The 21621-nt window shown below is 47.4% G+C and overlaps 1 protein-coding gene and 7 non-coding genes across 8 annotated transcripts in view; all 8 read left to right on the top strand.

Moving 5' to 3' along the window:
* The first annotated feature begins 2100 nt into the window (after positions 1 to 2100).
* Trnat-agu (transfer RNA threonine (anticodon AGU)) lies at positions 2101 to 2174 on the top strand. The gene has a single exon. It is a non-coding gene; the product is annotated as a tRNA-Thr (tRNA).
* A 1386-nt stretch (positions 2175 to 3560) lies between these two features.
* On the top strand, positions 3561 to 3634 carry Trnat-agu (transfer RNA threonine (anticodon AGU)). The gene has a single exon. It is a non-coding gene; the product is annotated as a tRNA-Thr (tRNA).
* A 1375-nt stretch (positions 3635 to 5009) lies between these two features.
* On the top strand, positions 5010 to 5083 carry Trnat-agu (transfer RNA threonine (anticodon AGU)). Its single transcript has one exon. It is a non-coding gene; the product is annotated as a tRNA-Thr (tRNA).
* A 1375-nt stretch (positions 5084 to 6458) lies between these two features.
* On the top strand, positions 6459 to 6532 carry Trnat-agu (transfer RNA threonine (anticodon AGU)). Its single transcript has one exon. It is a non-coding gene; the product is annotated as a tRNA-Thr (tRNA).
* A 1375-nt stretch (positions 6533 to 7907) lies between these two features.
* Trnat-agu (transfer RNA threonine (anticodon AGU)) lies at positions 7908 to 7981 on the top strand. The gene has a single exon. It is a non-coding gene; the product is annotated as a tRNA-Thr (tRNA).
* A 2823-nt stretch (positions 7982 to 10804) lies between these two features.
* Positions 10805 to 10878, top strand: Trnat-agu (transfer RNA threonine (anticodon AGU)). The gene has a single exon. It is a non-coding gene; the product is annotated as a tRNA-Thr (tRNA).
* Positions 10879 to 14268: 3390 nt separating this feature from the next.
* LOC126302899 (uncharacterized) overlaps positions 14269 to 21621 on the top strand; it is a 65333-nt gene continuing 57980 nt past the window's right edge. The window contains exon 1 of the mRNA XM_049991754.1: positions 14269 to 14854. Coding sequence (XP_049847711.1) covers positions 14269 to 14854 — 586 coding nt within the window. The remainder of the gene's footprint in view (positions 14855 to 21621) is intronic.
* Trnat-agu (transfer RNA threonine (anticodon AGU)) lies at positions 19864 to 19937 on the top strand. The gene has a single exon. It is a non-coding gene; the product is annotated as a tRNA-Thr (tRNA).

Below are 21621 nucleotides of genomic sequence, written 5' to 3'. Positions count from 1 at the left end.
TGCATTCGTAATACCAGAGCATCGAAACTACTTGGAACTCTTGTGTATATGAACGTGTCCGCGCCTTTGTATTCTGGTACCTTCGCCGCTACAAACCAACCAACCATCGTGTCCGTGCACATCAGAGTCGCAAAGAATGGAGAATAGCCAGGCTTGGTCGTGTGTGTAGATGTAGCTCAGTTGGCAGATCGTTCGCTTAGCGTGTGAACGGTCTCGGGTTCAAGCCCCGGCTCCTCCATGTTTTGTGGTCAGTGCATGGTAAGTGTTGGTGGCGGCGAACATAAACGCACGCAAGAAGTTGCAAAACCAGCGTCACAGACTGATATGATGTATACTGTCATAAGGAGAGCAAGATGTAAGTGTGGGGACCGGCTGTTATCGAGTGCAGACCTGTCTTAGGTATCACGGCTTAACGTCATTGAAGTCTAGAGGTGGACAACACGTTCGTCTTACTCAGAGCGGTGTCTGAACTCTATTTTCGACGTTATGCGTGCCACTTTCATTGTGGCCAACTACGATTCGATACAGAATGCACGAAACCTGAAAGACACCCTCACTGATTTATAGAGAGTAGTGTTTGTCTGCGGAATAATGGGAGTGCGAGGGTCTGTGACGTTGATATGACTGTATGTAGCACTACTAGTTATCGGGGGGGTGGGCGTAGCTCAGATGGTAGAGCGCTCGCTTAGTGTGCGAGAGGTACTGGGATCGATACCCAACGCCTCCAGAATTTTTAACACACCTACATGCGCACCTTGCCATGCAAGAGGAATAATTCCCAACCGGCAGAGGTGTGTAGGCAGATACAAGCGAACGATTAGCATCCACAATTGCACCGATTTCACGTAAATCCCACTGCACGTTCCCATTCTTTGCGTGCAGTCGGCTGCTACTGGTGTTGCTGGTTGTGACTGCTGATAACAGATGCCGTAGCAATCAATTCATGGAGTGAGTTGTATGTTTTGCGATAGTCTGTCTCTGACAAGGAAGCACAGGTGATATAGGTGCGAACACAGGAAGCTTGCAGCCCCTCGCTGCCTGCAGACACAGAGCAGCCACACTAGAAGAGCGGCCTAAGCCGTAGGCGAAATGTGCTCATTCGCTTTGGCGCGACGTCGAACTATAAATAAGGCTGTCACTAGCGTGAGCGTCGTGTAAAGTCGGAAAAGTCATCTGCATGGGTGATTGCCAAGTTTGGGGAGCGTTTCGTAGTACGATCAGTGCAATGGGGACGCGGAAACTTGTTGTGTCCCAGTGTTTTGCAGTTGGACGACAAGAGTTTTACACAGTAGCAAAGAGCGAGGCACTGAGTTGGCATGAACAATGGAGAGCACAATAGGGCTCGAGATGTGCTTGTTACCTCAGGTGCTGTGTGATTGTGGACAAGGAGTGAAATGGACCAATTTGTGACCGCCCTTTCAATTTAAGACGTTCAAAACAGACGGAATTTGCATTCGTAATACCAGAGCATCGAAACTACTTGGAACTCTTGTGTATATGAACGTGTCCGCGCCTTTGTATTCTGGTACCTTCGCCGCTACAAACCAACCAACCATCGTGTCCGTGCACATCAGAGTCGCAAAGAATGGAGAATAGCCAGGCTTGGTCGTGTGTGTAGATGTAGCTCAGTTGGCAGATCGTTCGCTTAGCGTGTGAACGGTCTCGGGTTCAAGCCCCGGCTCCTCCATGTTTTGTGGTCAGTGCATGGTAAGTGTTGGTCGCGGCGAACATAAACGCACGCAAGAAGTTGCAAAACCAGCGTCACAGACTGATATGATGTATACTGTCATAAGGAGAGCAAGATGTAAGTGTGGGGACCGGCTGTTATCGAGTGCAGACCTGTCTTAGGTATCACGGCTTAACGTCATTGAAGTCTAGAGGTGGACAACACGTTCGTCTTACTCAGAGCGGTGTCTGAACTCTATTTTCGACGTTATGCGTGCCACTTTCATTGTGGCCAACTACGATTCGATACAGAATGCACGAAACCTGAAAGACACCCTCACTGATTTATAGAGAGTAGTGTTTGTTCGGAATAATGGGAGTGCGAGGGTCTGTGACGTTGATATGACTGTATGTAGCACTACTAGTTATCGGGGGGGTGGGCGTAGCTCAGATGGTAGAGCGCTCGCTTAGTGTGCGAGAGGTACTGGGATCGATACCCAGCGCCTCCAGAATTTTTAACACACCTACATGCGCACCTTGCCATGCAAGAGGAATAATTCCCAACCGGCAGAGGTGTGTAGGCAGATACAAGCGAACGATTAGCATCCACAATTGCACCGATTTCACGTAAATCCCACTGCACGTTCCCATTCTTTGCGTGCAGTCGGCTGCTACTGGTGTTGCTGGTTGTGACTGCTGATAACAGATGCCGTAGCAATCAATTCATGGAGTGAGTTGTATGTTTTGCGATAGTCTGTCTCTGACAAGGAAGCACAGGTGATATAGGTGCGAACACAGGAAGCTTGCAGCCCCTCGCTGCCTGCAGACACAGAGCAGCCACACTAGAAGAGCGGCCTAAGCCGTAGGCGAAATGTGCTCATTCGCTTTGGCGCGACGTCGAACTATAAATAAGGCTGTCACTAGCGTGAGCGTTGCGTGAGCGTCGTGTAAAGTCGGAAAAGTCATCTGCATGGGTGATTGCCAAGTTTGGGGAGCGTTTCGTAGTACGATCAGTGCAATGGGGACGCGGAAACTTGTTGCGTCCCAGTGTTTTGCAGTTGGACGACAAGAGTTTTACACAGTAGCAAAGAGCGAGGCACTGAGTTGGCATGAACAATGGAGAGCACAATAGGGCTCGAGATGTGCTTGTTACCTCAGGTGCTGTGTGATTGTGGACAAGGAGTGAAATGGACCAATTTGTGACCGCCCTTTCAATTTAAGACGTTCAAAACAGACGGAATTTGCATTCGTAATACCAGAGCATCGAAACTACTTGGAACTCTTGTGTATATGAACGTGTCCGCGCCTTTGTATTCTGGTACCTTCGCCGCTACAAACCAACCAACCATCGTGTCCGTGCACATCAGAGTCGCAAAGAATGGAGAATAGCCAGGCTTGGTCGTGTGTGTAGCTGTAGCTCAGTTGGCAGATCGTTCGCTTAGCGTGTGAACGGTCTCGGGTTCAAGCCCCGGCTCCTCCATGTTTTGTGGTCAGTGCATGGTAAGTGTTGGTGGCGGCGAACATAAACGCACGCAAGAAGTTTCAAAACCAGCGTCACAGACTGATATGATGTATACTGTCATAAGGAGAGCAAGATGTAAGTGTGGGGACCGGCTGTTATCGAGTGCAGACCTGTCTTAGGTATCACGGCTTAACGTCATTGAAGTCTAGAGGTGGACAACACGTTCGTCTTACTCAGAGCGGTGTCTGAACTCTATTTTCGACGTTATGCGTGCCACTTTCATTGTGGCCAACTACGATTCGATACAGAATGCACGAAACCTGAAAGACACCCTCACTGATTCATAGAGAGTAGTGTTTGTCTGCGGAATAATGGGAGTGCGAGGGTCTGTGACGTTGATATGACTGTATGTAGCACTACTAGTTATCGGGGGGGTGGGCGTAGCTCAGATGGTAGAGCGCTCGCTTAGTGTGCGAGAGGTACTGGGATCGATACCCAGCGCCTCCAGAATTTTTAACACACCTACATGCGCACCTTGCCATGCAAGAGGAATAATTCCCAACCGGCAGAGGTGTGTAGGCAGATACAAGCGAACGATTAGCATCCACAATTGCACCGATTTCACGTAAATCCCACTGCACGTTCCCATTCTTTGCGTGCAGTCGGCTGCTACTGGTGTTGCTGGTTGTGACTGCTGATAACAGATGCCGTAGCAATCAATTCATGGAGTGAGTTGTATGTTTTGCGATAGTCTATCTCTGACAAGGAAGCACAGGTGATATAGGTGCGAACACAGGAAGCTTGCAGCCCCTCGCTGCCTGCAGACACAGAGCAGCCACACTAGAAGAGCGGCCTAAGCCGTAGGCGAAATGTGCTCATTCGCTTTGGCGCGACGTCGAACTATAAATAAGGCTGTCACTAGCGTGAGCGTCGTGTAAAGTCGGAAAAGTCATCTGCATGGGTGATTGCCAAGTTTGGGGAGCGTTTCGTAGTACGATCAGTGCAATGGGGACGCGGAAACTTGTTGTGTCCCAGTGTTTTGCAGTTGGACGACAAGAGTTTTACACAGTAGCAAAGAGCGAGGCACTGAGTTGGCATGAACAATGGAGAGCACAATAGGGCTCGAGATGTGCTTGTTACCTCAGGTGCTGTGTGATTGTGGACAAGGAGTGAAATGGACCAATTTGTGACCGCCCTTTCAATTTAAGACGTTCAAAACAGACGGAATTTGCATTCGTAATACCAGAGCATCGAAACTACTTGGAACTCTTGTGTATATGAACGTGTCCGCGCCTTTGTATTCTGGTACCTTCGCCGCTACAAACCAACCAACCATCGTGTCCGTGCACATCAGAGTCGCAAAGAATGGAGAATAGCCAGGCTTGGTCGTGTGTGTAGCTGTAGCTCAGTTGGCAGATCGTTCGCTTAGCGTGTGAACGGTCTCGGGTTCAAGCCCCGGCTCCTCCATGTTTTGTGGTCAGTGCATGGTAAGTGTTGGTCGCGGCGAACATAAACGCACGCAAGAAGTTTCAAAACCAGCGTCACAGACTGATATGATGTATACTGTCATAAGGAGAGCAAGATGTAAGTGTGGGGACCGGCTGTTATCGAGTGCAGACCTGTCTTAGGTATCACGGCTTAACGTCATTGAAGTCTAGAGGTGGACAACACGTTCGTCTTACTCAGAGCGGTGTCTGAACTCTATTTTCGACGTTATGCGTGCCACTTTCATTGTGGCCAACTACGATTCGATACAGAATGCACGAAACCTGAAAGACACCCTCACTGATTCATAGAGAGTAGTGTTTGTCTGCGGAATAATGGGAGTGCGAGGGTCTGTGACGTTGATATGACTGTATGTAGCACTACTAGTTATCGGGGGGGTGGGCGTAGCTCAGATGGTAGAGCGCTCGCTTAGTGTGCGAGAGGTACTGGGATCGATACCCAGCGCCTCCAGAATTTTTAACACACCTACATGCGCACCTTGCCATGCAAGAGGAATAATTCCCAACCGGCAGAGGTGTGTAGGCAGATACAAGCGAACGATTAGCATCCACAATTGCACCGATTTCACGTAAATCCCACTGCACGTTCCCATTCTTTGCGTGCAGTCGGCTGCTACTGGTGTTGCTGGTTGTGACTGCTGATAACAGATGCCGTAGCAATCAATTCATGGAGTGAGTTGTATGTTTTGCGATAGTCTGTCTCTGACAAGGAAGCACAGGTGATATAGGTGCGAACACAGGAAGCTTGCAGCCCCTCGCTGCCTGCAGACACAGAGCAGCCACACTAGAAGAGCGGCCTAAGCCGTAGGCGAAATGTGCTCATTCGCTTTGGCGCGACGTCGAACTATAAATAAGGCTGTCACTAGCGTGAGCGTCGTGTAAAGTCGGAAAAGTCATCTGCATGGGTGATTGCCAAGTTTGGGGAGCGTTTCGTAGTACGATCAGTGCAATGGGGACGCGGAAACTTGTTGTGTCCCAGTGTTTTGCAGTTGGACGACAAGAGTTTTACACAGTAGCAAAGAGCGAGGCACTGAGTTGGCATGAACAATGGAGAGCACAATAGGGCTCGAGATGTGCTTGTTACCTCAGGTGCTGTGTGATTGTGGACAAGGAGTGAAATGGACCAATTTGTGACCGCCCTTTCAATTTAAGACGTTCAAAACAGACGGAATTTGCATTCGTAATACCAGAGCATCGAAACTACTTGGAACTCTTGTGTATATGAACGTGTCCGCGCCTTTGTATTCTGGTACCTTCGCCGCTACAAACCAACCAACCATCGTGTCCGTGCACATCAGAGTCGCAAAGAATGGAGAATAGCCAGGCTTGGTCGTGTGTGTAGATGTAGCTCAGTTGGCAGATCGTTCGCTTAGCGTGTGAACGGTCTCGGGTTCAAGCCCCGGCTCCTCCATGTTTTGTGGTCAGTGCATGGTAAGTGTTGGTCGCGGCGAACATAAACGCACGCAAGAAGTTGCAAAACCAGCGTCACAGACTGATATGATGTATACTGTCATAAGGAGAGCAAGATGTAAGTGTGGGGACCGGCTGTTATCGAGTGCAGACCTGTCTTAGGTATCACGGCTTAACGTCATTGAAGTCTAGAGGTGGACAACACGTTCGTCTTACTCAGAGCGGTGTCTGAACTCTATTTTCGACGTTATGCGTGCCACTTTCATTGTGGCCAACTACGATTCGATACAGAATGCACGAAACCTGAAAGACACCCTCACTGATTCATAGAGAGTAGTGTTTGTCTGCGGAATAATGGGAGTGCGAGGGTCTGTGACGTTGATATGACTGTATGTAGCACTACTAGTTATCGGGGGGGTGGGCGTAGCTCAGATGGTAGAGCGCTCGCTTAGTGTGCGAGAGGTACTGGGATCGATACCCAGCGCCTCCAGAATTTTTAACACACCTACATGCGCACCTTGCCATGCAAGAGGAATAATTCCCAACCGGCAGAGGTGTGTAGGCAGATACAAGCGAACGATTAGCATCCACAATTGCACCGATTTCACGTAAATCCCACTGCACGTTCCCATTCTTTGCGTGCAGTCGGCTGCTACTGGTGTTGCTGGTTGTGACTGCTGATAACAGATGCCGTAGCAATCAATTCATGGAGTGAGTTGTATGTTTTGCGATAGTCTGTCTCTGACAAGGAAGCACAGGTGATATAGGTGCGAACACAGGAAGCTTGCAGCCCCTCGCTGCCTGCAGACACAGAGCAGCCACACTAGAAGAGCGGCCTAAGCCGTAGGCGAAATGTGCTCATTCGCTTTGGCGCGACGTCGAACTATAAATAAGGCTGTCACTAGCGTGAGCGTCGTGTAAAGTCGGAAAAGTCATCTGCATGGGTGATTGCCAAGTTTGGGGAGCGTTTCGTAGTACGATCAGTGCAATGGGGACGCGGAAACTTGTTGTGTCCCAGTGTTTTGCAGTTGGACGACAAGAGTTTTACACAGTAGCAAAGAGCGAAGCACTGAGTTGGCATGAACAATGGAGAGCACAATAGGGCTCGAGATGTGCTTGTTACCTCAGGTGCTGTGTGATTGTGGACAAGGAGTGAAATGGACCAATTTGTGACCGCCCTTTCAATTTAAGACGTTCAAAACAGACGGAATTTGCATTCGTAATACCAGAGCATCGAAACTACTTGGAACTCTTGTGTATATGAACGTGTCCGCGCCTTTGTATTCTGGTACCTTCGCCGCTACAAACCAACCAACCATCGTGTCCGTGCACATCAGAGTCGCAAAGAATGGAGAATAGCCAGGCTTGGTCGTGTGTGTAGCTGTAGCTCAGTTGGCAGATCGTTCGCTTAGCGTGTGAACGGTCTCGGGTTCAAGCCCCGGCTCCTCCATGTTTTGTGGTCAGTGCATGGTAAGTGTTGGTGGCGGCGAACATAAACGCACGCAAGAAGTTTCAAAACCAGCGTCACAGACTGATATGATGTATACTGTCATAAGGAGAGCAAGATGTAAGTGTGGGGACCGGCTGTTATCGAGTGCAGACCTGTCTTAGGTATCACGGCTTAACGTCATTGAAGTCTAGAGGTGGACAACACGTTCGTCTTACTCAGAGCGGTGTCTGAACTCTATTTTCGACGTTATGCGTGCCACTTTCATTGTGGCCAACTACGATTCGATACAGAATGCACGAAACCTGAAAGACACCCTCACTGATTCATAGAGAGTAGTGTTTGTCTGCGGAATAATGGGAGTGCGAGGGTCTGTGACGTTGATATGACTGTATGTAGCACTACTAGTTATCGGGGGGGTGGGCGTAGCTCAGATGGTAGAGCGCTCGCTTAGTGTGCGAGAGGTACTGGGATCGATACCCAGCGCCTCCAGAATTTTTAACACACCTACATGCGCACCTTGCCATGCAAGAGGAATAATTCCCAACCGGCAGAGGTGTGTAGGCAGATACAAGCGAACGATTAGCATCCACAATTGCACCGATTTCACGTAAATCCCACTGCACGTTCCCATTCTTTGCGTGCAGTCGGCTGCTACTGGTGTTGCTGGTTGTGACTGCTGATAACAGATGCCGTAGCAATCAATTCATGGAGTGAGTTGTATGTTTTGCGATAGTCTGTCTCTGACAAGGAAGCACAGGTGATATAGGTGCGAACACAGGAAGCTTGCAGCCCCTCGCTGCCTGCAGACACAGAGCAGCCACACTAGAAGAGCGGCCTAAGCCGTAGGCGAAATGTGCTCATTCGCTTTGGCGCGACGTCGAACTATAAATAAGGCTGTCACTAGCGTGAGCGTCGTGTAAAGTCGGAAAAGTCATCTGCATGGGTGATTGCCAAGTTTGGGGAGCGTTTCGTAGTACGATCAGTGCAATGGGGACGCGGAAACTTGTTGTGTCCCAGTGTTTTGCAGTTGGACGACAAGAGTTTTACACAGTAGCAAAGAGCGAGGCACTGAGTTGGCATGAACAATGGAGAGCACAATAGGGCTCGAGATGTGCTTGTTACCTCAGGTGCTGTGTGATTGTGGACAAGGAGTGAAATGGACCAATTTGTGACCGCCCTTTCAATTTAAGACGTTCAAAACAGACGGAATTTGCATTCGTAATACCAGAGCATCGAAACTACTTGGAACTCTTGTGTATATGAACGTGTCCGCGCCTTTGTATTCTGGTACCTTCGCCGCTACAAACCAACCAACCATCGTGTCCGTGCACATCAGAGTCGCAAAGAATGGAGAATAGCCAGGCTTGGTCGTGTGTGTAGATGTAGCTCAGTTGGCAGATCGTTCGCTTAGCGTGTGAACGGTCTCGGGTTCAAGCCCCGGCTCCTCCATGTTTTGTGGTCAGTGCATGGTAAGTGTTGGTCGCGGCGAACATAAACGCACGCAAGAAGTTGCAAAACCAGCGTCACAGACTGATATGATGTATACTGTCATAAGGAGAGCAAGATGTAAGTGTGGGGACCGGCTGTTATCGAGTGCAGACCTGTCTTAGGTATCACGGCTTAACGTCATTGAAGTCTAGAGGTGGACAACACGTTCGTCTTACTCAGAGCGGTGTCTGAACTCTATTTTCGACGTTATGCGTGCCACTTTCATTGTGGCCAACTACGATTCGATACAGAATGCACGAAACCTGAAAGACACCCTCACTGATTCATAGAGAGTAGTGTTTGTCTGCGGAATAATGGGAGTGCGAGGGTCTGTGACGTTGATATGACTGTATGTAGCACTACTAGTTATCGGGGGGTGCGCGTAGCTCAGATGGTAGAGCGCTCGCTTAGTGTGCGAGAGGTACTGGGATCGATACCCAGCGCCTCCAGAATTTTTAACACACCTACATGCGCACCTTGCCATGCAAGTGGAATAATTCCCAACCGGCAGAGGTGTGTAGGCAGATACAAGATAACGATTAGCATCCACAATTGCGCCGATTTCACGTAAATCCCACTGCACGTTCCCATTCTTTGCGTGCAGTCGGCTGCTACTGGTGTTGCTGGTTGTGACTGCTGATAACAGATGCCGTAGCAATCAATTCATGGAGTGAGTTGTATGTTTTGCGATAGTCTGTCTCTGACAAGGAAGCACAGGTGATATAGGTGCGAACACAGGAAGCTTGCAGCCCCTCGCTGCCTGCAGACACAGAGCAGCCACACTAGAAGAGCGGCCTAAGCCGTAGGCGAAATGTGCTCATTCGCTTTGGCGCGACGTCGAACTATAAATAAGGCTGTCACTAGCGTGAGCGTCGTGTAAAGTCGGAAAAGTCATCTGCATGGGTGATTGCCAAGTTTGGGGAGCGTTTCGTAGTACGATCAGTGCAATGGGGACGCGGAAACTTGTTGTGTCCCAGTGTTTTGCAGTTGGACGACAAGAGTTTTACACAGTAGCAAAGAGCGAAGCACTGAGTTGGCATGAACAATGGAGAGCACAATAGGGCTCGAGATGTGCTTGTTACCTCAGGTGCTGTGTGATTGTGGACAAGGAGTGAAATGGACCAATTTGTGACCGCCCTTTCAATTTAAGACGTTCAAAACAGACGGAATTTGCATTCGTAATACCAGAGCATCGAAACTACTTGGAACTCTTGTGTATATGAACGTGTCCGCGCCTTTGTATTCTGGTACCTTCGCCGCTACAAACCAACCAACCATCGTGTCCGTGCACATCAGAGTCGCAAAGAATGGAGAATAGCCAGGCTTGGTCGTGTGTGTAGCTGTAGCTCAGTTGGCAGATCGTTCGCTTAGCGTGTGAACGGTCTCGGGTTCAAGCCCCGGCTCCTCCATGTTTTGTGGTCAGTGCATGGTAAGTGTTGGTGGCGGCGAACATAAACGCACGCAAGAAGTTTCAAAACCAGCGTCACAGACTGATATGATGTATACTGTCATAAGGAGAGCAAGATGTAAGTGTGGGGACCGGCTGTTATCGAGTGCAGACCTGTCTTAGGTATCACGGCTTAACGTCATTCAAGTCTAGAGGTGGACAACACGTTCGTCTTACTCAGAGCGGTGTCTGAACTCTATTTTCGACGTTATGCGTGCCACTTTCATTGTGGCCAACTACGATTCGATACAGAATGCACGAAACCTGAAAGACACCCTCACTGATTCATAGAGAGTAGTGTTTGTCTGCGGAATAATGGGAGTGCGAGGGTCTGTGACGTTGATATGACTGTATGTAGCACTACTAGTTATCGGGGGGGTGGGCGTAGCTCAGATGGTAGAGCGCTCGCTTAGTGTGCGAGAGGTACTGGGATCGATACCCAGCGCCTCCAGAATTTTTAACACACCTACATGCGCACCTTGCCATGCAAGAGGAATAATTCCCAACCGGCAGAGGTGTGTAGGCAGATACAAGCGAACGATTAGCATCCACAATTGCACCGATTTCACGTAAATCCCACTGCACGTTCCCATTCTTTGCGTGCAGTCGGCTGCTACTGGTGTTGCTGGTTGTGACTGCTGATAACAGATGCCGTAGCAATCAATTCATGGAGTGAGTTGTATGTTTTGCGATAGTCTGTCTCTGACAAGGAAGCACAGGTGATATAGGTGCGAACACAGGAAGCTTGCAGCCCCTCGCTGCCTGCAGACACAGAGCAGCCACACTAGAAGAGCGGCCTAAGCCGTAGGCGAAATGTGCTCATTCGCTTTGGCGCGACGTCGAACTATAAATAAGGCTGTCACTAGCGTGAGCGTCGTGTAAAGTCGGAAAAGTCATCTGCATGGGTGATTGCCAAGTTTGGGGAGCGTTTCGTAGTACGATCAGTGCAATGGGGACGCGGAAACTTGTTGTGTCCCAGTGTTTTGCAGTTGGACGACAAGAGTTTTACACAGTAGCAAAGAGCGAGGCACTGAGTTGGCATGAACAATGGAGAGCACAATAGGGCTCGAGATGTGCTTGTTACCTCAGGTGCTGTGTGATTGTGGACAAGGAGTGAAATGGACCAATTTGTGACCGCCCTTTCAATTTAAGACGTTCAAAACAGACGGAATTTGCATTCGTAATACCAGAGCATCGAAACTACTTGGAACTCTTGTGTATATGAACGTGTCCGCGCCTTTGTATTCTGGTACCTTCGCCGCTACAAACCAACCAACCATCGTGTCCGTGCACATCAGAGTCGCAAAGAATGGAGAATAGCCAGGCTTGGTCGTGTGTGTAGATGTAGCTCAGTTGGCAGATCGTTCGCTTAGCGTGTGAACGGTCTCGGGTTCAAGCCCCGGCTCCTCCATGTTTTGTGGTCAGTGCATGGTAAGTGTTGGTCGCGGCGAACATAAACGCACGCAAGAAGTTGCAAAACCAGCGTCACAGACTGATATGATGTATACTGTCATAAGGAGAGCAAGATGTAAGTGTGGGGACCGGCTGTTATCGAGTGCAGACCTGTCTTAGGTATCACGGCTTAACGTCATTGAAGTCTAGAGGTGGACAACACGTTCGTCTTACTCAGAGCGGTGTCTGAACTCTATTTTCGACGTTATGCGTGCCACTTTCATTGTGGCCAACTACGATTCGATACAGAATGCACGAAACCTGAAAGACACCCTCACTGATTCATAGAGAGTAGTGTTTGTCTGCGGAATAATGGGAGTGCGAGGGTCTGTGACGTTGATATGACTGTATGTAGCACTACTAGTTATCGGGGGGTGCGCGTAGCTCAGATGGTAGAGCGCTCGCTTAGTGTGCGAGAGGTACTGGGATCGATACCCAGCGCCTCCAGAATTTTTAACACACCTACATGCGCACCTTGCCATGCAAGTGGAATAATTCCCAACCGGCAGAGGTGTGTAGGCAGATACAAGATAACGATTAGCATCCACAATTGCGCCGATTTCACGTAAATCCCACTGCACGTTCCCATTCTTTGCGTGCAGTCGGCTGCTACTGGTGTTGCTGGTTGTGACTGCTGATAACAGATGCCGTAGCAATCAATTCATGGAGTGAGTTGTATGTTTTGCGATAGTCTGTCTCTGACAAGGAAGCACAGGTGATATAGGTGCGAACACAGGAAGCTTGCAGCCCCTCGCTGCCTGCAGACACAGAGCAGCCACACTAGAAGAGCGGCCTAAGCCGTAGGCGAAATGTGCTCATTCGCTTTGGCGCGACGTCGAACTATAAATAAGGCTGTCACTAGCGTGAGCGTTGCGTGAGCGTCGTGTAAAGTCGGAAAAGTCATCTGCATGGGTGATTGCCAAGTTTGGGGAGCGTTTCGTAGTACGATCAGTGGAATGGGGACGCGGAAACTTGTTGTGTCCCAGTGTTTTGCAGTTGGACGACAAGAGTTTTACACAGTAGCAAAGAGCGAGGCACTGAGTTGGCATGAACAATGGAGAGCACAATGGGGCTCGAGATGTGCTTGTTACCTCAGGTGCTGTGTGATTGTGGACAAGGAGTGAAATGGACCAATTTGTGACCGCCCTTTCAATTTAAGACGTTCAAAACAGACGGAATTTGCATTCGTAATACCAGAGCATCGAAACTACTTGGAACTCTTGTGTATATGAACGTGTCCGCGCCTTTGTATTCTGGTACCTTCGCCGCTACAAACCAACCAACCATCGTGTCCGTGCACATCAGAGTCGCAAAGAATGGAGAATAGCCAGGCTTGGTCGTGTGTGTAGCTGTAGCTCAGTTGGCGTCATTCTGGCTTTAGCCGTCGCCGCGGTCGGACGTGCTTGTTGTTTACTCCGCGTACGTTAGCGCTATCGCCGGTGTTTGGTGTTTACGTGAAGTTAGCTGTACATTTTCGCTGTTATTTTTTGAGTGGTGTCTCTGATAAGTGTTTTTATAGTGCTTTCGTCCGTTCCACGTCTCGTGCTTCGCCGCAATTTCGGTTGTTGCCGGAATTTCGTCGGAACCGACGACCATGTCTGACACCGTCAGGAAGAATACTTTAGTCTTCTCGTTCGAGAAAGAAACACGGCCGGTCCAACCCACTGCGCTGGAAATCCACGATTGGCTGACTGAGGTAATCGGTATAAATTCTGACTCTGTTCATACCACGCAATTAGATGCTGAAAAATACTGTGTTTTTGTTAAATTTCTGAACTCAGTGACAGTCGATAAGTTGCTTGCAAAATGGGGTAATTCCGTCGAATTTGTTCATCGAGACGGTTCAAAAAGTAATGTCTCTGTACGAAAAGCTGATATCATGTACACCAATGTCGGGATTTTGAATGTTCCAATTGAAATTGATAATCAGTTGATCAAGGACGCTCTATCTAAATATGGCGAAGTTAAATCTATCTATAACGAAAGATGGTCGAAGCTATACAAGATACAATGTTTTAATGGCATTAGATCCGTTGAAATGGAGGTGAAAGCCAACATTCCGTCCCATATATCCGTTGCAGGCCATAAAGCACATGTTGTGTATTCTGGTCAGGAGCGCACGTGCAATATTTGCAATGAGACAGGTCATTTCCGACAAGATTGTCCGCGCCGTGTTTTTGTTCTTCGGAACAATCTAACACAGCGTCAAAAACTGACCCTCAGCGAAGTCTTACCAAATAGCACTTCCCTTCTTTCGGTTAACGACAGTGGTGCATGTACTTCTGCAGTGCCCGCCATAACTACTACGGAGTTCCCTCCCCTGAGCGTCGTTACATCACACCCTTCTGTTCCCGATTGCGATCTCCAGAATAAGAAGCGACCGTTGGAAATGACCGATGACGGCTCGGACGGCGAGTCCGCCCGTAATTCGCCTTCCACCCGCAAGCAGAAGCAGTGTAATGCGGATGTGCTCGAGGAAACAAACAGTACATGTATTGACGTGACGACAGCCGCTAAGGCAACCCGGCCGCTGTCGGCGGCTGAACAGGTACAAACGGTCCACGGAGGGGACGCAGTAACGATTGTCGCGGAGACGGAAGAGGCGCACTCCGAAGCACAAGAGGTGACGGAGCGGAACCCAACTTTAGAATTTACAGACCCACAAACCGCCGACTCAGTCAGTGCTCTGGAGCTAGTGACGGAAGAACAAGGAAATGGCACTCGTAAAAAGGACGCTGTTGAGGCAGCTTCGGTCACAACGGTGGTAAAGATAGACAATCCGAATGACGGCGCGTTGAACCAAGATGTCCGAAGACGCCGACTCAAAACGCAACCTAATCTCAAAGCTTCCCGTAACCAAAGCAAACAACAACCAGCACAAGAGGAAGCGACGGCCAAGAACGTCTTGTATGAAATCATCACGGAAAGACCTAAGGAGGTACCTTCAAGTGACATTAGTGATGCAAAGCCCCTCGGTAAAACTAAAACCCGAGATGTTCGGAATCCTGCACCAAAATGAGGCTGTAAGATGAAAAACAAAAAAAAGGATTTTGTTGAACCAGTTTCACTTCTAATTGTACTACTGTCTTAGTCATATTTCAGAGGAACCAGATGAAGTGTTTACCGAGCTTCAAATACTGACTATTCTTTTAGATGTTTGTTTCAGCAGAGTCGTTTCTCCCTTCTAGGAGCTGCACATCTCTTTTTCTTTATTAATATTTTGTTATCTTTTTAATCACTTATTTACTTTTTATGCAAACTAAATGTCCCAGGCATATACAATTACGACTATCAATATTAACAGGATTACATCCGTGACTAAAGTTACAGCGCTCAAGGATTATTTATATGAGTCAGGGACGGACATTGCTTTCCTACAGGAAGTAGTGCTGACTAATCTTACAGTGCCTGGATATTTGGCGATTTTAAATGTCTCACTTGACACCAACGTCGGTACAGCAATTTTAGTCAGGGAGGGGATTCCTGTCTCGGATATCGAGAGGTTGGACTCCGGCAGAGCGATAGGTATAAAAGTCTTTGGTTCTACCCTTATCAATCTGTATGCCCCTTCTGGCACATCCAATAGAATGGAAAGAGCACAGTTTTATAAACAAGAAATCATTTATTTATTACGGAAAAACCCAAAAGATCTTATAATAGGCGGTGATTTTAATTGTGTGATAAATAAGAAAGACCAGGTTCCGAATTTTAATACCTGCAACGAACTAAAGCGTTTCGTCACTGTTTTACAGCTTAAAGATGCTTGGGAAATAATGTATCCCACATTTGTGGCATTTACATTCCTAGGTCCTCACTCACGTAGCAGGATCGACAGACTCTACATATCGCAAAGTCTAGTTAGCTCCTTCATTAAAGCAGAGACGATTCCAGTTTACTTTTCTGATCATAGCTCCGTGCTAGCTTCCATCAACCTTACTGCGCAACCCACTCGCCGTTTTAGAAGTTCATGGCACCTTAATACGTCACTGATGCAGGACGACGGATTAGAAGAAAGTTTGACAGAAGCGTGGGCATTGTGCCTCCGCTCTGCAGATAGACACGTCTCATTACTAGACTGGTGGTGCAACAGGGCAAAGCCTAAACTGAGAAAAGTTCTCATCCAGTATAGTGTACAACGATCGAAAGACTTGAAAAATTCCATAGAATTTTATTATACCATGCTGCGAAATTTATATGAGCAGGCAAACACTTCCAACGTCCGTCTGGCAGATATCAAGCAAACTAAGGCCAAATTGCTCAGTCTTAAAAGACAGCAGATGGAGGGTCTGAAATTAAAATCCAAGGCTAAGACAGTCGTGGAGGATGAACATGCTTCCTTGTACCATCTACTGAAGCACGAAAGAAACAGGAGACGCACCTTCATTGATGGACTTCAGTCTGAAACTGGCGAGACACTCACGACTCAGAGAGACATCGTCCATGCAGTGCACAAATATTACGAAGACCTATACACTGCCAACCCGGTATGTGAAGAGTCCTTCGATGAGTTCCTTAGTTAAATAGCTCCACAGGTCTCGGACGAGGAAAACGAAGACCTTCTCGTTGAGCGTACTAACGAAGATATCCACAGAATCATCTGCAAATCTCCTCTGAGGAAATCGCCGGGACCGGATGGTTTGCCTGTTGAATTTTATAAACGATACTGGCCACTGATTGGTGACATGTTTACCCGAATGACGAACGAGGTGCTTCAGGGAAAGCATTTACCTGCTGTTTTTAAAGAGAGCACAATAGTACTAATCCCAAAAAATGCTGCAAAAAGAAACCTCAACAACTTTCGTCCTATCTCCCTGTTAAACTCCGATTATAAAATCATCGGCAGAATTTTAAACAACAGACTCTCACAGTTGGCCAAAAAGATAGTAAGTCCATACCAGTCCTGTGTGCCTACCAAGAGCATTTTCAAAAGCATAGCTGAATATAGAGATATAATTGCAATCACTGCTGTGACCACCATAAAATGTGCTATCATGTTTATTGACTTCCAGAAAGCATTTGATCGTGTGGATCATAGATTCCTTAGTGCCACACTGAACAAAATAGGTTTTAATGAGCGAGTCGTAAGTGTGATCAGAAATGTTGCAACAGGCATCAGCGCTTGTATATCAGTTAACTGCCAGAGGACAAAGCAGATTCAGATCAGGCGCGGCGTTCCTCAAGGAAGCCCCCTTTCCATGTTCCTATTCGTGCTTTCATTAGAACCTTTCCTCCGCAGTGTTCATGCCACTCTAACTGGCATCACATTATCTGGTCACCGAACAGTCATAAACGCCTATGCCGATGATGTCGGAGTCGTCCTGCGAAATCCCGACGACATTTTGAAATTGGAAACGCTAATTAAAAAGTACTGTAGAGTCTCCGGAGCAGGTGTCAACGCAAACAAAAGCAAACCACTAAACCTGCGGGGTTTTCAACATACCACCTTAGCCTGGGCCACAATGGTCACCCAATGCAAAGCACTAGGAATAACACTGACACCTTGTCCGTTAAAAATGGCAGCTATCAATTGGAGAAATACGTCGGGACAACTTCTTGGAACAACAAGGGAAAACCTCCACCGTAACATGAACCAAGTTCAGAGGGTGATTTTCATTAACCACTGCATTCTCTCCAGGAGTTACTTTATAGCACAGATCTTCCCACTACCGAAAATGATTGGAAAAAAGATAATGTCTACCATTGCCAGCTATCTTTGGAGAGGGGATATATTCAGAGTCGACGCAAAAACTGCGACCTTAGATCCCAGGAATGGAGGTTTGGGGTTAGTTGACATCAGAAATAAGGCGTCTGCGCTTTTTATAAAAAGGACCGCCACTATCCTTAGCGACCACGCTGATAGCATTACAACTAAATTATTTGAAGTTGTCAGGCCTGCCAGTTTACAGGCGCCGGTGAATGTGCAAAAAATAAATAACCGGCTCCAGTACGTTCGTGTATATTTTGTGGAATTCAGCTATCTCGGCGGTGTCATCATCAACTCACGACGGATCACGGCCCGCGATATTCTGTGCCATCGAAAGAAAATGGAGGGGAGAAACAAATTGGAAAGTAAATACCCACACACTGATTGGGACGCCATATGGAAAAATATTAATATGCGTGGTCTACCATCGGACGTCAAGTCAGCGTGGTATAAAACAGTGAATGAGACCGTAAGCACCAATGAAAGGTTACATGCAATCGGCGTTAGCGACACGAACCTATGTCTCAAATGTAAATTGATCGACACGTTAGTGCACAGATTCACGTGCGGTGGCAATCTACAACTCTGTAATTGGATTAGGGAACAACTGGCTTTTCTTACGAGATCTTCGGTGGAAAATTTTCCCCCTGTTACATTCCTCAGGCCTCAGACTTGCTATTTTCCAGCAGCAAAAAACAACTCGGTCCATTGGTTAATGGGACACTATGTGAATTACGTAATTAATCACCTGGGAAATGACAATTCCACTGATTTTTACATGTACTTGAAGTGTGCTTTTTATAACGCCCTGAAATATAAAGACCACAAGAAAAACTACGGCAATATGCTTAAAATTGTATTCGAGCGACTGGGCATTGGTTGACAAGCCAACGAGATAAACAAAAATCGTTTATTTAAGCGAAACGACGCTTAAACAAAAACAATTGGGGAGAAGTACAATTTTACAGTTTCATATTACAATCACTTATCCTCTGCTGGCAAAGAAGGCTATTTTGTTTATTGCACAGAAGAAGCCGAAGCCGAAAGCCAGTATCGCAGGGTTAAAGATAAATTGTTTTCTTATACATTCATTTTATGACTGAGAAGGAAGTCTCATTTGTTTCCATGGAAGGGAACACACTTTTTTATTATTATTATTAATCTCAAGAAGGAAAGGAGGCTATGGAATTAGTGCCTTAACATAAAATTCCTTCTTCACATTCCATGACGATTTTTCTTTTACAATAAAAAAAATAACAAACAAACAAAAATAATAATAATAACAATAAAAAAACTAAACAGAAATTAAAAAAATAATATACAGGTTCAGGGTCCACTACTTCCTACAACTTTATTATGTATTACAAAGAAGTATGCTAGGTTGCCGAGAAGCAGTAGATGAGAAAAAAAAAAAAAAAAAAAAAAACACTAAAGCTATAAACTTAAATCTCTATTGCCTCGGCATGACATAAATTTTTTGTTTCAAATGAAGCATCTTTTGGTTCAGGATTTCGAAGGCAAAACAGCATATATCTACGTATACACAAGATGTAAAATTTCTTATTGAAACCTATGATAAAGACACGCCTCAGCAACAGGACTGGGTGGAGACATCGCGGCCAGGCCTCGAGATTTTGACCCCTGCCCGCTTTGCCTCCGCCTGCCTCATGCTGCTTATATAAAAAAAATGATGAAAAAAAAAATGGATAAGGCGTCGGACTATTAAAAAAAAAAAAAAAGTGGTTAAGGCGTCTGACTTGAAATCAGATTCCCTCTGGGAGCTATAAAAAAAAAAAAAAAAAAAAAGTTGGCAGATCGTTCGCTTAGCGTGTGAACGGTCTCGGGTTCAAGCCCCGGCTCCTCCATGTTTTGTGGTCAGTGCATGGTAAGTGTTGGTCGCGGCGAAAATAAACGCACGCAAGAAGTTGCAAAACCAGCGTTACAGACTGGTATGATGTATACTGTCATAAGGAGAGCAAGATGTAAGTGTGGGGACCGGCTGTTATCGAGTGCAGACCTGTCTTAGGTATCACGGCTTAACGTCATTGAAGTCTAGAGGTGGACAACACGTTCGTCTTACTCAGAGCGGTGTCTGAACTCTATTTTCGACGTTATGCGTGCCACTTTCATTGTGGCCAACTACGATTCGATACAGAATGCACGAAACCTGAAAGACACCCTCACTGATTCATAGAGAGTAGTGTTTGTCTGCGGAATAATGGGAGTGCGAGGGTCTGTGACGTTGATATGACTGTATGTAGCACTACTAGTTATTGGGGGGGTGGGCGTAGCTCAGATGGTAGAGCGCTCGCTTAGTGTGCGAGAGGTACTGGGATCGATACCCAGCGCCTCCAGAATTTTTAACACACCTACATGCGCACCTTGCCATGCAAGTGGAATAATTCCCAACCGGCAGAGGTGTGTAGGCAGATACAAGCGAACGATTAGCATCCACAATTGCGCCGATTTCACGTAAATCCCACTGCACGTTCCCATTCTTTGCGTGCAGTCGGCTGCTACTGGTGTTGCTGGTTGTGACTGCTGATAACAGATGCCGTAGCAATCAATTCATGGAGTGAGTTGTATGTTTTGCGATAGTCTGTCTCTGACAAGGAAGCACAGGTGATATAGGTGCGAACACAGGAAGCTTGCAGCCCCTCGCTGCCTGCAGACACAGAGCAGCCACACTAGAAGAGCGGCCTAAGCCGTAGGCGAAATGTGCTCATTCGCTTTGGCGCGACGTCGAACTATAAATAAGGCTGTCACTAGCGTGAGCGTTGCGTGAGCGTCGTGTAAAGTTGGAAAAGTCATCTGCATGGGTGATTGCCAAGTTTGGGGAGCGTTTCGTAGTACGATCAGTGCAATGGGGACGCGGAAACTTGTTGTGTCCCAGTGTTTTGCAGTTGGACGACAAGAGTTTTACACAGTAGCAAAGAGCGAGGCACTGAGTTGGCATGAACAATGGAGAGCACAATAGGGCTCGAGATGTGCTTGTTACCTCAGGTGCTGTGTGATTGTGGACAAGGAGTGAAATGGACCAATTTGTGACCGCCCTTTCAATTTAAGACGTTCAAAACAGACGGAATTTGCATTCGTAATACCAGAGCATCGAAACTACTTGGAACTCTTGTGTATATGAACGTGTCCGCGCCTTTGTATTCTGGTACCTTCGCCGCTACAAACCAACCAACCATCGTGTCCGTGCACATCAGAGTCGCAAAGAATGGAGAATAGCCAGGCTTGGTCGTGTGTGTAGTTGTAGCTCAGTTGGCAGATCGTTCGCTTAGCGTGTGAACGGTCTCGGGTTCAAGCCCCGGCTCCTCCATGTTTTGTGGTCAGTGCATGGTAAGTGTTGGTGGCGGCGAACATAAACGCACGCAAGAAGTTTCAAAACCAGCGTCACAGACTGATATGATGTATACTGTCATAAGGAGAGCAAGATGTAAGTGTGGGGACCGGCTGTTATCGAGTGCAGACCTGTCTTAGGTATCACGGCTTAACGTCATTGAAGTCTAGAGGTGGACAACACGTTCGTCTTACTCAGAGCGGTGTCTGAACTCTATTTTCGACGTTATGCGTGCCACTTTCATTGTGGCCAACTACGATTCGATACAGAATGCACGAAACCTGAAAGACACCCTCACTGATTCATAGAGAGTAGTGTTTGTCGGCGGAATAATGGGAGTGCGAGGGTCTGTGACGTTGATATGACTGTATGTAGCACTACTAGTTATCGGGGGGGTGGGCGTAGCTCAGATGGTAGAGCGCTCGCTTAGTGTGCGAGGGGTACTGGTATCGATACCCAGCGCCTCCAGAATTTTTAACACACCTACATGCGCACCTTGCCATGCAAGTGGAATAATTCCCAACCGGCAGAGGTGTGTAGGCAGATACAAGCGAACGATTAGCATCCACAATTGCGCCGATTTCACGTAAATCCCACTGCACGTTCCCATTCTTTGCGTGCAGTCGGCTGCTACTGGTGTTGCTGGTTGTGACTGCTGATAACAGATGCCGTAGCAATCAATTCATGGAGTG

This window comes from Schistocerca gregaria, unplaced genomic scaffold (genome assembly GCF_023897955.1).
Source record: "Schistocerca gregaria isolate iqSchGreg1 unplaced genomic scaffold, iqSchGreg1.2 ptg000180l, whole genome shotgun sequence".
NCBI lineage: Eukaryota > Metazoa > Arthropoda > Insecta > Orthoptera > Acrididae > Schistocerca > Schistocerca gregaria.
Note: the sequence above shows the minus strand (reverse complement) of the source record. Positions and strands in the feature narration are given on the sequence as shown.